Source organism: Myxine glutinosa, chromosome 5 (assembly GCF_964187855.1).
Source record: "Myxine glutinosa chromosome 5, kmMyxGlut1.1, whole genome shotgun sequence".
In the NCBI taxonomy this organism is placed as follows: domain Eukaryota; kingdom Metazoa; phylum Chordata; class Myxini; order Myxiniformes; family Myxinidae; genus Myxine; species Myxine glutinosa.
In genome coordinates this window covers 130,867,806-130,883,510 of record NC_136265.1, presented here as the reverse complement: position 1 = coordinate 130,883,510, position 15,705 = coordinate 130,867,806, and the positions used below count along the sequence as shown (strand labels likewise).

At 41.5% G+C, this 15,705-nt stretch overlaps 1 protein-coding gene across 1 annotated transcript in view; it reads left to right on the top strand.

Annotated features, from left to right (window-relative positions):
- The window catches only part of LOC137427080 (uncharacterized), a 31,838-nt gene extending 23,104 nt beyond the window's left edge, over positions 1-8,734 (top strand). The window contains exons 4-5 of the mRNA XM_068116229.2: positions 4,009-4,049; positions 7,816-8,734. Coding sequence (XP_067972330.2) covers positions 4,009-4,049; positions 7,816-7,932 — 158 coding nt within the window. The 3' untranslated portion in view covers positions 7,933-8,734. The remainder of the gene's footprint in view (positions 1-4,008; positions 4,050-7,815) is intronic.
- Positions 8,735-15,705: the final 6,971 nt, after the last annotated feature.

Here is a 15,705-nt window from a genome sequence, read left to right as displayed (position 1 = left end):
GCTGCATCTCTTCCACGAATGGCTGCAGAGCAGGAATTATTGAACCAAGAATTGGTAGGAGAGATAGACCTGAAGGAGAAGGGGATGTAAGCCTCCATTTATGCAACAATAACCTCAGCTATACGTTCAGCGGAGATAGAGGCATCGCCCGAGGAGAGGCAGTAATCTTTCCAGGGAAACTCAAAATACGTTTTGTAAAATAGTCCATGGAGATGACATTGTGTAGCTAGAACGCAACAGATTTTATTTTTTTTAACACTTGGGCTAACGCTCGTAATAGAGCTTACACACACACACACACACACACACACACACACACACACACACACACACACACACACACACACACACACACACACACACACACACACACACACACATTGACAAGACAAACACACATTGACAAGACAAACACTTAAAGCAGCCACTGAAATTGGGGAAAGTGGCGTTACTGCTGTCACTCCCTGGGATAATCCGGGTACCAGCGACGTCATAACAATGGCGCCGCTTTTCTCACCGTACTCAGCGGGGCATTTCCACAAGAGGAATTCCCTCCTCCCCATGGATGCCAACCGATGGGGAATGGCCGTGTTCATTCCTTTTCAAGCAAGGAAGCAGCACGTACCATTTTCAAAGTTTTTGGTATAACTTGAACCAGTCCAAACCGGATGGGTGTTTTTTTAGGAGACACAATCTCCTTACTGGATGGCCGTTGGCTGCCGACGGGAGCTCATCCTTCCTTTGCCAGGTGTTGTTTTTGGTCCTGGCAGGGTATCACAGTCACCCTCCACACTCGCAAAACCAGTGAGGGGTGTCGGATTTAATCCCTGACAACCCGACCATGCGGCAGGTAGCACTGGGTTACATGTTACCAGTGGCAGTCCCAAAAGACTGACCTGACCAAAGGTCACCTGATTGAAGGCGAAGAACAAATCGAAAGTGTTGGTCAGAGTGGTCAGTATTGGAAGAGTGGTCATGACGATCTGGGATATGGGTCGGGTGGGTGATAATTTGTGCCAAATCATTGAAAATGGAAAATGTAAGAGCTTCAACTCACCCAACATCCATGTGGGAAGATTTCAACCACTCCCTGTGGCGTACATTAAAATTTGTAGAGTTGGTAGAGCAGTAAGTGAAACAGAGAAAAACAGTGATGGTCGGGAGACAAATCTTAAGCTAGATGACATCAAGGTTTGGAGATTTGAGGTCCACGAGGCGTACAGCAGACGCGTTGATGGTGGAGTAGACAAAGACTCCTCCTTTGAAGTGGAATCGTGAGTGAAAGTTGTTGTTCGAAATGTTAAAGGTGTTATCAAGAACATCAGGTTACAATTGGGTCTCTGAGAGAAGCAAGATATTAGGAGAGGTGCTTGCTAGATGATGTTCCACAGAGGAAAGATTCGAAGAAAGAAAACGAATGTCGGTGAAATGAATTGAAAAAGAGTCACGTTGATTCACCAGGCAAGGGTCTTGGGGGGGACTGACACTGCTACTGCCTGAGTCCCCTACGCCCCCTCGTTGGCAGCAGAGACAGGCCGGTCACCGGAGATTCTTCACACCCCCAAATCCCGGTAACTACGCGCCATTAATTTTTCGGACTTTTCATATTTAATTGGACGTTTCTGAAGAAATGAGAGGAAAGATAAATAAAAGAGAGACTAGAACGGCACTCAGTGGAGAGCATACCTCCGCCAGGTGAACAGTTTACGTTTTGTATCTCAGAGTAGACCAGAAAATCACAACACAGAATCACATTTAATCAAAATCATCCGTCAACAACTTTTTGAGATATTCTGCTGTATATAGTTTTTGGCGCGATCTCGCAATGGTGAAGAATCGCTTTAAAAATTCTAGTAGCCGGATCCGAATCCTGATCTTCACCAAAATCTACTCATTTCGTCCTCGTCACATACGCTACTTTTCTGCCAAATTTCGTCCAAATCCGTCCACAACTTTTTTGAGATATCTTGTTCACAAACAAACAGACAGACAAACAGACAGACAGGGGTGAAAACATAACTTCCATCCACGTTTGGTGGCGGAGGTAAAAATGTAAAGGTGAGGAGTGAAAATGAGTAAGAAGTGTATGATGAAAAGTATGTGATGTTTGTTTGCAAGAAAAAGAGATTAAAACGAGACAGGTAACTATCGTTTGAGTGAGACAGAACATAAGACCAGCAATCCTGACACGGATGGTGTAAGATGGTTCCGGGCACCACTTTAACGCTCCTAAGTCCGGAACGGTAGTACTATCCTGAGCGGTTGCTGCCTTCAACCACTACCTAATATAACCGGTACAACCAGATGGGTGTTTTTTAGGAGACACCATCTCCTTACTGGATGGCCGTTGGCTCCCGAAGGGAGCTCATTCTCCCTTTAACAGGTGTTATTTTTAGTCCTGCAGGGTGTCACAATCACCCTCCCCACTGGCAAGCCAATGAGGGTAGTCAGTTTAGTCGCTGACTACCCGACAATGCGGTAGGTAGCACTGGTTTACATGTTATCAGTGGCAGTCAAGAGACTGACTTGACCTGAGTTGGGTGTTGTTGAGGTAGAGTGTGTTGGTCATTATCTTGTGCTCACTTTCGGTACCATTGCTACCATCTTTACATTCCGGCCTTCACCATGCATGACACTTCTTAAAATCGTTACATAAACTATGATCTCCAATGAGGGTCTTTCCAGTCATTGAGACCCAGAAGAATCAAAGAGTTATTGGTCCAGCTCATCCATTTATGAAAAGTCCCAAACAAAAGGATAAGGTAGTCAATTTGGATTGAATATTTGAGGCAAACGCGGCTTGTTGCTACTGTCGGTTCTAAGCTGGTGGTAGCACTGCAGATCGATTTGAAAGGGTGTTCCCCTAAAGAATGCCTTTTCCCCCGAAACGAATCACTCACTCACACATACCGCAATGTGAACGTACAAGTGATTATAATTAATTGTAGCAAGTCTTAACAATGCGTGCACTGCGAGGTGAAAAGTCTCCAAAAAATCTCAAATTTTTTCTTTTTTTTCTCATTTTTTTTTAGATATGACTGAAAAACTCGTCGCTCAAAGGATCGCCTGTGTCGCGTTTAGAATTGCACGCAAGCTTTTTGCAGACACTCTCAGGCCCGTTAAAGGCTGCACAGCGTTGGCTTTGTTTCGCATTATTTTCACAACGTTGGCTTTGGGCGATGGCCTGGAAATTCGCCAGACCTTAATCCAGCGGAGAACCTTGGAGCCATTATGAAAGAGCGAGTTGAAGACCGCTTGTTGGATTTTTCGGAGAACTAACAGTGTTCCCGTGACCGTTTCATGGATATAATCAACGAGGTCTTGGAAGGAATGAAAGGTGATACTGACCTCTTTTGCAATTTGTTGAGGTCGTTTCGAATGCATTTGAATCTTGTGAAAGCCGCTGGCGGAAAATCGATTACAAATAATTGAAGTCTGAGGTGTGCATCCGGTCGGGAAAAAAAGGCATTCTTTAGGGAAACACCCTTTAGTACTTGATTGTTTGGCATCTTAGGTTAAAATCAAATGCTTTTGTCATACTGAGGTACATTGCAAGTCCAACAGTGCAGTCCAAGGATGGAATTAATTTAACATGTATATGTAGATCCGTGTGAGCACTGTGCACCACCATAAGTATGCAACTTGTGTGAAGAATACCTTCAATGATAGAATGCATCAGCTGAAGGAAGAGCTGAAAAGCAACAGTTGTGCAGATTTATGGGAGCACACAAGTAATAATAACAACAAAACCATGCAGCATGAGATCCCATATAAACAAGAGTGTCCTCCTGAAATGAATAAAATGCTTAATTTGTTTTTGAGAACATTTTGAATTATCATGGGGCCACAAATTCAACCAAAGACCGCTCAATGTCCAAGATGAGCCTGAAATAAGCATTTCAATTACTCGTCATTACAGTTTGAACCTGGCAAAAATATTGTGGCTATTTCTCTCATATATATGTGTGTGTGTGGTTTGCATCTATTTTCCCCCCTGATTTTCCTCAGAATCCCAAGCTCTTGATGGAACGACTTCTAATCAAGGCCCAGTGAGTTTACTTCACAAATCTCTATCATCCTTTGATAATCATAGAGCTTTATGTTCATTATATGCTTCGTGGTCAGTTTCTATAGGTTGACTGAGTTCATTTGGTTGGCTAGGTTGGATTAGTGTTTTCCACCAATCAAGGACCAGACTGCCTGTGACGAGTCACCCACCCTGACCTCTGATTGGAGGAAATTATATAACTCCTTCAGTCAGCCCAGCACAATGGAAGTGACACTCCACAGAGCACATACATACACCAAGCTGAATAGTTTACATTTGGTATCTTCATCCAGATCTTAACCAAAATTTAATCGGCTTATTTTTGTCACCTACCCAAATCAACCACCACGTTTTGTCCAAATCCATCCATAACTTTTTGAAATATCATGCTTTCTCGTCTTTGGCCTTATCACTCAATGGTGAAGAATCACTTGAAAAACTAGATGGTATTCATATAATACTTACCACACGCAGTCAACTTGGTGTGAGCCAACACTTCGGTTTCTTTCCTTTGATCCAATATGGCTGCCAGACCTACGTGACCGATGACATTATAAATTTCCATTCTCCAATATAATTGTTGCATACATCGCACTCAATAAATTTCAAACTGATTGGAGTAAGTATTGTACTTGCCGAATTATGACGTCATAATTAAGGCACCGATGACATCATAATTAAAAAAAAAATTCATGGAGCGGTTTCGGAGATAGAGATGCAACGTTTTTCGATTTTTCCAAGATGGCGCCTGTACCACGTGACCTATGACGTCATAATTATCATAAAAAAATGTACAGGATTAAATTTAAAAAAATTATCACTAAAAGATTTACAGGACAAATAAAAAAAAATTCCAGGATTTTCTATTTTTCCAAGATGGCGCCTGTACAAAAGATTGCGCTCCAATGGTCAAAATTTCGCTTCGCGAGTGCAGGGTAATAAAAAAGAATCTCATATGTGGATCCAGATCTGGATCCTCATCAAAATATCTTTTTGAGATATCCTGCTATTTCCTACATCGTTTTTGGCCATATCACTCAATGGTGAAGAATCACTTAAAAGATTATAGTATCCAGATGTGGGAATGGATCTTCACCAGAATCTGTTCATTTAGTACTTGTGACACACCCAACCTAACCACAAAATATCATATAAATCCGTCTAACTATTTGAGAGGTCCTGGTCACAGACAAACAGACAAATAAAGAGACAGATAGACATAAAAACAGCCATGAAAACATAACCTCTGTCTACCTTTGTGGGCAGAGGTAATAACGTATTATAAGCATTACACAGGTGTTTTGTAAGTACTGTGATGATCAATGGGATGAATAATTTCTGGGCAGGCATAATCTATAGTTAGTAATAAAATAAATAACTCCACAAAATCGATAACCGCTCATCAATTATTCACCCGCAGTTTTTGTCGAGATGTTGCCAGTTTTATACCAAGTGTATTATTTTAAAGTTTTGTGGGTTAAAAACATATTGGACAAATCACTATGCAGTACTGTATATTGAATGACAAAGTACGAAACAAGTAGAGCTGCATTCAATAATTGTGTAATTATTCAATTAATTGATTAATCAAACAAAAAAATACCATTTTGCCAAAGCACGTGCTCACTATTTTACCCAAATTTCAGCTTCCTAGCTCAAAGGATTGGCTGAGATATCGCCCAGACAAACAAGAAAACAAACAAACAAACAAACAAGAAAACAAGTAGAGCTGCATTCAAAGTACACTGCACCCATGCCAAATAAATAAATGTAATATCCTCCGTAAATAAATATCGGCATTGCCTCGCTGCCTTCAGCGCCCGGTGATGCCACCGTGCAGCACATGGAGACGGAATTGGGAGAGAGTGGTGTATAATAATTCATTGATTAATTGATAAATTGCATAATTTAAATAAATAAATAATGTTTGTAGAATAATGAATTTCTTATTCAATTGGCTAATAGCATACCTAAACCACTGGCGTTTCTTCAGAATCTGTAACTTTTGAAAAGTAATTATCTTACTATAATTAACCAAATGTCCGTCCGTCTGTCTGTCCATCCGTCTGTCCGTCTATTCGAAGGTACCGCAAAAACGGCTGAACCGATCGCAACGATATTTTGGGTGGGTAATCGTGGGGTCTCCTGGAGTAAAATAGGCTATATTGTTTTTCCAATTTCAGCTTTGGCCTCCAGCATTTTCAGGTTTGGACTCCCGCATAACGTTCGCTTCGCATCGCAGTGACGGCGAGCACCAACATGGTGGCTGTAAGATTAACGTGTATGTACATCTGATTACTGTACTTGATACACGTACCAGAGATAACAAATCGTTTGGGCAATGGGCTCTCGAATATTCGATATGACCACAGTTTGAATTACGTAACGTAACGTTTGTGACGATGTTTTCATTGCGACTATGTTGTGACGATGTTTGTGTTCACGGTAGTGTTTGACGTGACGGTGTGAACGTAATTTCGTAATGTTTTTCGTTTTTATTTTCGTAATCGTTTAATGAACGTTTAATGTTTAATGAACGTTTAATGAGCGTAAGAATAATGTTTAATGATCATTAAATTAATGAATGAATGAATGTAATGAATAATGCCATGGCGTCGCGTTGGCAGCAGTGACAATATAAAAATGTTGGCCAAGAACTTCAAAGAAAGAAAAGGAACTTTTGTCAGCAATGTTGTCTATCCTGAAGTTCTAAGCTGAAGAAGAGGTACAAAATCATTCCATTTTTTTTCCTAAAGAAACGTGTACAGTTGATATCACGATTTGAATGAAGCACGATGGAATAATATTTACCGATATGAACAGTGATGTGTTTTTTTAAATTGAAATTCTAAAAATGCTGTTTAGATTTTGATGATTTGCGTGTGATATTTAACGGATGTTTATATAAATCGTTTAAATAATCATTTGCATCTCCCAATTGAAGCCCCACCCTTAGTGCGGGTACCGTTGCTAGTTCAAGTAATTAATCGAAAAAGTGAATGATTAATTGATTAATCAATAAATAAAAAATATGCTTTATAGCCAAATCACTTGGTCATTGTCATGTCCAAATATCAGCTTCCTCGCTCAAAAGGTGCCTGAGATATTGGGCAGATGAGAAAGGAAATAAATAATCAATTAATCGATAAAAAATGAAGTAATTAACCAATTAATCAATGAAACCAAAAACAAAGCCAAACAAAAACAAAGGTGAATGACAAAGTACGAAACAAGTAGTGCTGCATTCAACAATTCTGTAATTAGTCAATTAATTGATTAATCAAACAAAAAATACCATTTTGCCAAAGCACGTGCTCACTATTTTACCCAAATTTCAGCTTCCTAGCTCAAAGGATTGGCTGGGATATTGCCCAGACAAACAAGAAAAGAAACAAACAAACAAGAAAACAAGTAGAACTGTTCAAAAAACAAAGGCTTTGCCAAAGGACTTGCTCACTATTGTGCCGAAATGTCAGCTTTCTATCTCAAAGGATGGCTGAGATATTGTTTGAATGACAAACAAACAAGCACAGAGAGTAAAAACTGCGTGTCGTCGCCAGGCCCCGTTAAGCTCCAGGCGATGACGTCATGCAGCACCTGAGGATGGAATAGGACAGGAGCGGGTGTACAATATTTTCTTGCATATTGATTATTACTCGCTTTGCCATCCCATCCAATATTGTTTAGAATGACAATCTCCTGGTGCTAACTCACTCGCTCATTCATTCCCTTTTTAACTCATTCACGAACCCATGACTACCTTACAGAACGAGGCAGATGAACTGACTTATGCCACTCTCGCCATCAAGATGAACGAAACGCCTCGTCCTGCTGTCCCCAACCAATCCGAGGACACCTCCATCTATGCTGTTGTTAAGAAATAGATTTCAAGCTTTGTCCCCTAAATCGTCATGCTTACATGTGCAAATTAATCAAAATAACTTTTGTGGATTTATTGGTGTGCTCTCCCTACTTACTCTTTATGCTCCAAGCCGAACCTGAACTCCTTTCCTGAGTCAAGTTGCTCTTCTCGTGCACATAATGCCTGGGCTGCTCTTGATTAACTTTGTGGGGCCTAGTTAGGCTGCTGATTCAATACCCCATAGGTTAAATCAGGAATTGCAAATTTGGACAGGGTAGTAGGACAGAACAGGTGACTCTTTTCCTCAGATACTGCAGGGTCTTTAACGTCTACAAGTGTTAACTGATGGAACAGTCGGTTTCATGTCCCCTTGAAAGGACAATGTGCTCCTGCCTGCTAAGCTCTCGCATGACAATTGGTAGTTGGATCCCATTACTTTGACAATCAACCCCAGGATTGATCGCTTCGCTGTCCTTCCATCTGCGTCGAGTTTTTTTTTGTTGTTTCACAAGTTTTACTTTCCAAGACTTATTTCTCTCATGATACAGTTTGCAATGCAGCTGATCTTAACAATAACATGCTTGTTCGTGTGTCAGTCTGTCCACCCACTGCTTGGACAGCTGGGCTCACTCCACTCCTCGGAAAGAAAATCATACAGTAGCCTGATTGGTGCCTCTTATTATGCAAAGTCAATGACATCTTCAGAGCTTTCATATTTACGATCACCATGCCCTGCCTATAAGTTTTCCTTAATTAAATAAAAAACCACCTTTAGAGGCCATTTTTCCCCGCAAGGTGGGGGTTGGCCTTTTTCGGGAACCGTGGTTGTTGTTGTTTTTTTGGTCCACTTTTTGAAGCAATGTTTTACGGCCGGATGCCCTTCCTGACGCCCTTCCTGACGCCAACCCTTTTCGCCGCCTTTAACGACAAACAGTGAATTACCAGTGAACTGGTACTCAATTAGCCGACCTCGGAAGGATGAGTAGGCTGAGTCAACCCCCCTGGCGTTAATTCAGCGATCGACTGGGATTACGAACCCAGGATCCTAGGTATCATAAGCCGGCACCCTAGCCGCTAGCCCAACACCAGGGTTAAGTTTTCCTTAATTGTCGAAGGATTTTGAGCCAATAGGCATCACTGACCTTGTGAAGATCGGCCTCAGCAATTGAGGCAGGGAAGTCTGTTAACTTATACACCGCCCAAATAACTATATGGCATTCTCTCTCGGGCAGGGCTTTAAACGTATGTCATTATAAAAGGTCCTTGTTCGAGGACATTATTTACTTTTCATGATGTGTATATATGCATCAGGGAGAAGATAATTGGTTTTGATTGTTTATTGTCACATATCTTTTCCGCATATCTTGAGGGAATGTGAGCTGGATAGGCGACCATGACAGGTGGGGAGGGGGTTTGAAGGCTTGAAATGGGGATGGTATTGACACCTTAAGGATGGGAGGGTGAGGAGTCTTGGTGTTGGGAGGGGGGGGGGGATGGACAGCAAAGATGGGAGAGAGTTAGGAGGGGAGGATCAGGCTCTGGGGGAGGGGCAGATTGAGGAGTTGGGGGTTGAAAGTTTGGAGTGGGGAAGGGAGGAATGTCTTAGGATTTGGAGGGGTGGGTAAATTATTGGGGTTTGGAGGCTGAGGATGAGGGGCGGGGTGATTTGAAGACTTGAAGTCACATTTTACATTACATAGAAATTCCACAGGTCACTGCTCGTATCGAAATAATATGATGCTGGTATGATAAGTGGAACTTGTCTTTCGATCCCTGAAATCCTGAAGGATCATCAAACCCACCAATATATATCCATTGTCAGACACTGGATGACGTTTTGTCTCTTGAACTTATTGGCCTCACCATCGACCATGACCTTTCCTGGTCGTACTACATAGTAGCCTATAGCAAAGCTGACATCCAAAGCCAGCCAAAGTCTGAGCATCCTCCTCGATCCATCCATAGAATGGAAGATTTTCAACATCATTGGCATCTCAAATGATGACGTCGAAGCACACACAACACTTGTTACTCTCACACTGTAGACAAATCAATGCCCTCTGTTTTTTTAGCACCGCTCCTCTTCTCCATCTCAATCTGCTCTCAGCCCTCCAGGCTCCAACCCTCCATAGCTTCTCAAGAACGCATGCATTCTTCCAGTAACCTCTTCTGGGTTTAAACTCCTAAAATCCAAACCCACCGCACACCTCAACTCCTTTGTTCCTCTTTTCTCTCGTTTGTTGAACCACCTTCCACAAATGGTCAATCATCCTCTTCCCTTCAGTGCTTCACGCAGGCAGTGCACTACAACAATATAATGTCATCCCTACCCGTAATCTTTACCTCTCCCAGTAATACTCCTCTTATGTGTGTAGGTTGTAGTGTTTCCTCTCATCCTCTCTCTATTTATATCTCTTTACATCTTTCTACATCTCTCTACATCTCTCTACATCTCTCTACATCTCTCTGTACATCTCTCTACATCTCTATACATCTCTCTACATCTCTATACATCTCTCTACATCTCTCTGTACATCTCTCTACAACTCTATACATCTCTCTACGTCTCTCTACATCTCTCTACGTCTCTCTACATCTCTCTACGTCTCTCTACATCTCTCTACATCTCTATACATCTCTCTACATCTCTATACATCTCTCTACATCTCTCTACGTCTCTCTACATCTCTCTACGTCTCTCTACATCTCTCTACGTCTCTCTACGTCTCTCTACATCTCTATACATCTCTCTACATCTCTATACATCTCTCTACATCTCTATACATCTCTCTACATCTCTCTACATCTCTCTGTACATCTCTCTACATCTCTATACATCTCTCTACATCTCTCTACGTCTCTCTACATCTCTCTGTACATCTCTCTACATCTCTATACATCTCTCTACGTCTCTCTACATCTCTATACATCTCTCTACATCTCTCTACATCTCTCTACATCTCTCTACATCTCTCTATACATCTCTCTACATCTCTATACATCTCTCTACATCTCTCTACGTCTCTCTACATCTCTCTGTACATCTCTCTACATCTCTATACATCTCTCTACGTCTCTCTACATCTCTATACATCTCTCTACATCTCTATACATCTCTCTACATCTCTATACATCTCTCTACATCTCTCTACATCTCTATACATCTCTCTACATCTCTCTACATCTCTATACATCTCTGTACATCTCTCTACATATCTATACATCTCTGTACATCTCTCTACATCTCTATACATCTCTCTACATCTCTATACATCTCTCCACATCTCTATACATCTCTCTACATCTCTCTACATCTCTATACATCTCTATACATCTCTCTACATCTCTATACATCTCTCGACATCTCTCTGTACATCTCTCTACATCTCTCTACATCTCTCTACATCTCTCTACATCTCTATACATCTCTCTACATCTCTCTACATGTCTATGCATCTCTCTACATCTCTATATGTCTCTATACGTCTCTCTACATCTCTATACATCACTCGCTAGCTCTATACATCTCTCTACATCTCTATACATCTTTCTACATCTCTATACATCTCTCTACATCTCTATACATCTCTCTACATCTCTATACATCTCTCTACATCTCTCTACATTTCTCTACATTTCTATACATCTCTCTACATCTCTCTAGCTATCTCTCTCCCCCGTCCCCCCGTCCCGTCCCCCCACCCTTCCCCCTCTCTCTCGCTCTCTCTCTCTTTTCCATTTTCTTGATCATTGGTTATCTTGCTTGTGTCCAGCTGTGGTCCAACTGTTCCATTGTCAGTTCGTTGCATTTCACCTTGTGTCACCTTGCTCTTATATGAGCCTCGATCTTGCATCGGAAAAAAAATACAATAAAAAAAAAAAACAGGATGGAATTTCTCAAATCGAACCTCTTTTATTTTTTAGTTGAATGACAATTTTTTTTTATCTTCTGCTTCCCGATTCAGGTTTTCATGATGTTGTACTCGCTTATATTTAAGACAGGATTTGAGCTTTGACATTCACGGAGATTTCAACTGTCGTTTATTAGTTTGAGTTTGTTGCTTTCACCATTTTCCACATTTTGTGTGTTTATTGGATATCATTTCTATTTCTGTAAAAATTTTGTACTTGATCTTGAGTTGTTATGAGATAACTAATAGGTGTAATTAGCATTCAAATTAAAATATGGGCTTCAGCAGATCAGCATTTAAGATTTTAACGAGAAAGCATCCCAAAATGCAAAGCCTGTCCATGGCACACATACACACACACACACACACACACACACACACACACACACACACACACACACACACACACACACACACACGTCTAAACAAGACGGGACCCAAACCCCGACTTAGAGCTGTTCCAAAAGGGGCAAAGAAAGAGTATGGCAAAAGAAAAGATTGACAGTGTCATTGACAGAAAGGTAAAATGAAAACTTTCCAAAACTCTCCGAAGACAGGTCCATCGGGGGAATTCTGAAAGCTATCCTAACTTGCCCTTACATGAGCCTCGCTTTTGCAGAGAGAACAAGAAAGAGCAATCAGAGATTGCAGACCCTCGCCAGGATGTGTTTCAGTGTTTTTTTAAGGGTTTTGTGTTAAAACAAATATGGCGGCCGAACCACGTGACCGATCACGTCATCATTTTTTTTTTCTCCACCAATTTATGCCTACATGACGCTCAATAAATTTCATCTTGATCGGATGATGTTTTGTACTTGTCTAATTATGACGTCATAATGGAGGCACCTATGACATCATCATTAACATATTTTATTCCCCATGGAGAGTTCTTTACAATGAGCCATGTCTCAATTTTTTCTATTCAGCACTTTCGGAGATATAGAGGTGCAATGTTTTTCGGTTTTTCAAATATGGCGGCCGAAACAGGTGACCTATGACGTTACAATTATCATTAGAACATTATACAGGTGGAGTTGCACCTATGGTGGAAATGTCCTGTCAATTGGACCAATGGTTGCAGAGAAAATCATATTTATTCTGCATGGACAAACAAACAGACAGACTGACTCAAATGCAGTACCCTCTCCTCAGACGAGGGTAACAAGAAAGCATCTGAAAATGCAAAGCGCGTCCGCAACCGTTTGTAGGGTAGATGTCTTCTTCTTCCTCATTTTCTTCTTCTTCTTCTGTATGCTCAAAATAACAAAGTTTAAATAAAAATGAAAAAAATAAAAATTGATGATTTTATGCAGCCTCGACCTTTGAGCTTTGGATCTAAAAAAATAAAATAAAATCACCTTCTAGCTTTTGATTGGTGAACCAATTCTGTGACCCAATATGCAAAGTCTTAAAATTTCAGGTCAATTGGATGAAAATTGATGATTTTGCTCAACCTTGACCTTTGACTTTTTGATCAAAAAAATATATAATGAGCTTCTAGCTTCCAGCTCTTGATTGGTTAACCAATTCGGTGACCTGATATGCAAATTCTTAAAATTTCAGGGCAATCGGGTGAAAATTGGTGATTTTATGCAACCTTGACCTTTGACCTTTTGATTAAAAAAAAAAACTATCGCTTCTAGCTTTTGATTGGTGAACCAAATCAGTGACCCAATATGCAAAATCTTAAAACTTCAGGTCAATGGGATGAAAATTGACGATTTTATGTGACGCTGATCTTTGACCTTTCGACCAAATTATTAATTTTGGTTCTCCATATTATCATATTGAAGCTTTATTAAAATTCTGATGACAAAACTCAAATTGTAAATTGAAATTTCAGGTCAATTGGATGAAAATTGATGATTTTATTTTATGTGATGCTGACATTTGACCTTTTGATAAAATTATTAATTTTGAATAAAAATTAATAAAAACAGTTCTTCTGACAAACCAGACGTAATCTGCATAACAGAAACTTTCCTCCTTAAAATGTCTCTGATTCCTTAATATCGGTATGATAGACCTGAGCCTCGTCCTATTGGTGGGGTTGCGATCTTTATGAAAAACTCTCTTCCTCACTCTCCTTACACTGACCACTCTCTACCCCACCCCCAGGTGCACCTCTGGCTACGGCTTCCTCTCCACCCCCACCTTTTGTTCATGTGTGTTCTGTACCGTCCACCAAAACAGTGATGACTCCATTTACATCTCCCTTTCTGACAACATGGACCAACTTCTATCCACTCATCCCAACTCTCTCTTCCTCATATGTGGCGACTTCAACGGTCATAATGCCAGCTGGCTGGGTGTGGGTTCCTCTCTCACCAGCCATGGCACCTCAGCAAAGGACTTCTGCGACTAACTGGGACTGACACAATCTGTCAATTTCCTGACCCGGATCTCAGTCAATGGAGTATCTTCTCTTCTAGACTTGGTTGTGACAGACTTCCTGCAAATGTCTGCTGCTCTTCTTCTGCTCCAATGGGTTCTTCTGATCATTTGCTTGTTAAAATGGACATCTCTCAGGCCATTCTCAGAGAGCCTCCTCAGCGTCGCAGAGTCTGGCATTTCACTCAGGCCGACTGGCACGGTCTTCAAGCAGCCATTAATCATCTGGACTGGTCTCCCATCTCTACTGCCTCTGACATCAACTCTTTCTGGGAATTCTTCAAAAGAAAATTGCTCTCTCTCATGCACAGATTTATCCCATCTCATCTTCAGTTGTCTTACCCTTCCTCCCATCCATGGTACACTGAATCTTGTGGTGAGGCAGTTGCCCTGAAACAACTTGCCTTTGCCTCTTGGAAGGCTAATCCAACTGAAGGCAATCAATTCCTTTCACAAAGCTTGGAACAAGCGTGTGTCTACCCTCAGGAGAGCCAGGAAACAATATCTCTCAACTCTCAAGACTGAACTCTCAAACCTGTCTCCCTCCTCCAAATCCTGGTGACATCTGGTCAAATTTGTTTCAGGTGTTTGTTCCCTCTACATCCCCTCACTTACCTCAAATGGCTGCACAGTTGACACCGCCCGTGACAAAGCCAAATGCCTCAACTCTGTGTTTGCCTCAAAATCTTGTGTCCCAAACCCATCTCTCTGTACCCACCGTACCCAGACGTACCCAGCTGCTCCTGGACTCTGCGTCCTTCTCTCCTGACAAGGTGGAGAAGTTTCTGTCAAACCTCGACTCTGATTCTACAACTGGACCAGACGGAATCAGCCCACGGGTCCTACATTCCTGCTCTGCCGCTCTTTCACACACTCTCTCAATTCTCTTCACCCTCTTTTTGCTCAAGGTCATCTTCCATCTGCTTGGAAATCAGCCAACATTACCGCTTTACACAAGAAAGATGCAAAAACAGATCCTTGCAACGACAGACCAATCAGACTTCTCCCAATAATCAGCAAGGTCATGGAATCAATCATCGCTTCTGACATCAAATCCTTCCTCTTCTCCAATGGCTTAATCTCGGATCATCAATTTGGTTTCAGACCAGGTCATTCTACTCTGAATATGCTCCTTCTGCTGTCTCAACAATGGATGGAGGTCCTTAATGCCAAACAGGAAATCAGAGCTGTCTCCCTTGACATATCACGTGCCTTCGATATGGTCTGGCACCCCGCTCTGCTCACCAAACTCTCCTTCGATGGTATCCATGGAAATCTCCACGCATGGCTTGGGCACTTCCTTTCTGGTCAGAGTCAACATGTGGCCCTGAATGGAATTCTCTCATCTCCCCTTCCTGTTCAGGCTGGAGTTCCCCAAGGCAGTGTTCTGGGCCCTGTGCTTTTTCTGGTCTTCATCAATGATCTCTCCGACTCTCTGGAAAATCCTCTCTGTCTCTTTTCTGATGACTCGACTCTCTGCCGCTCCAAACCTC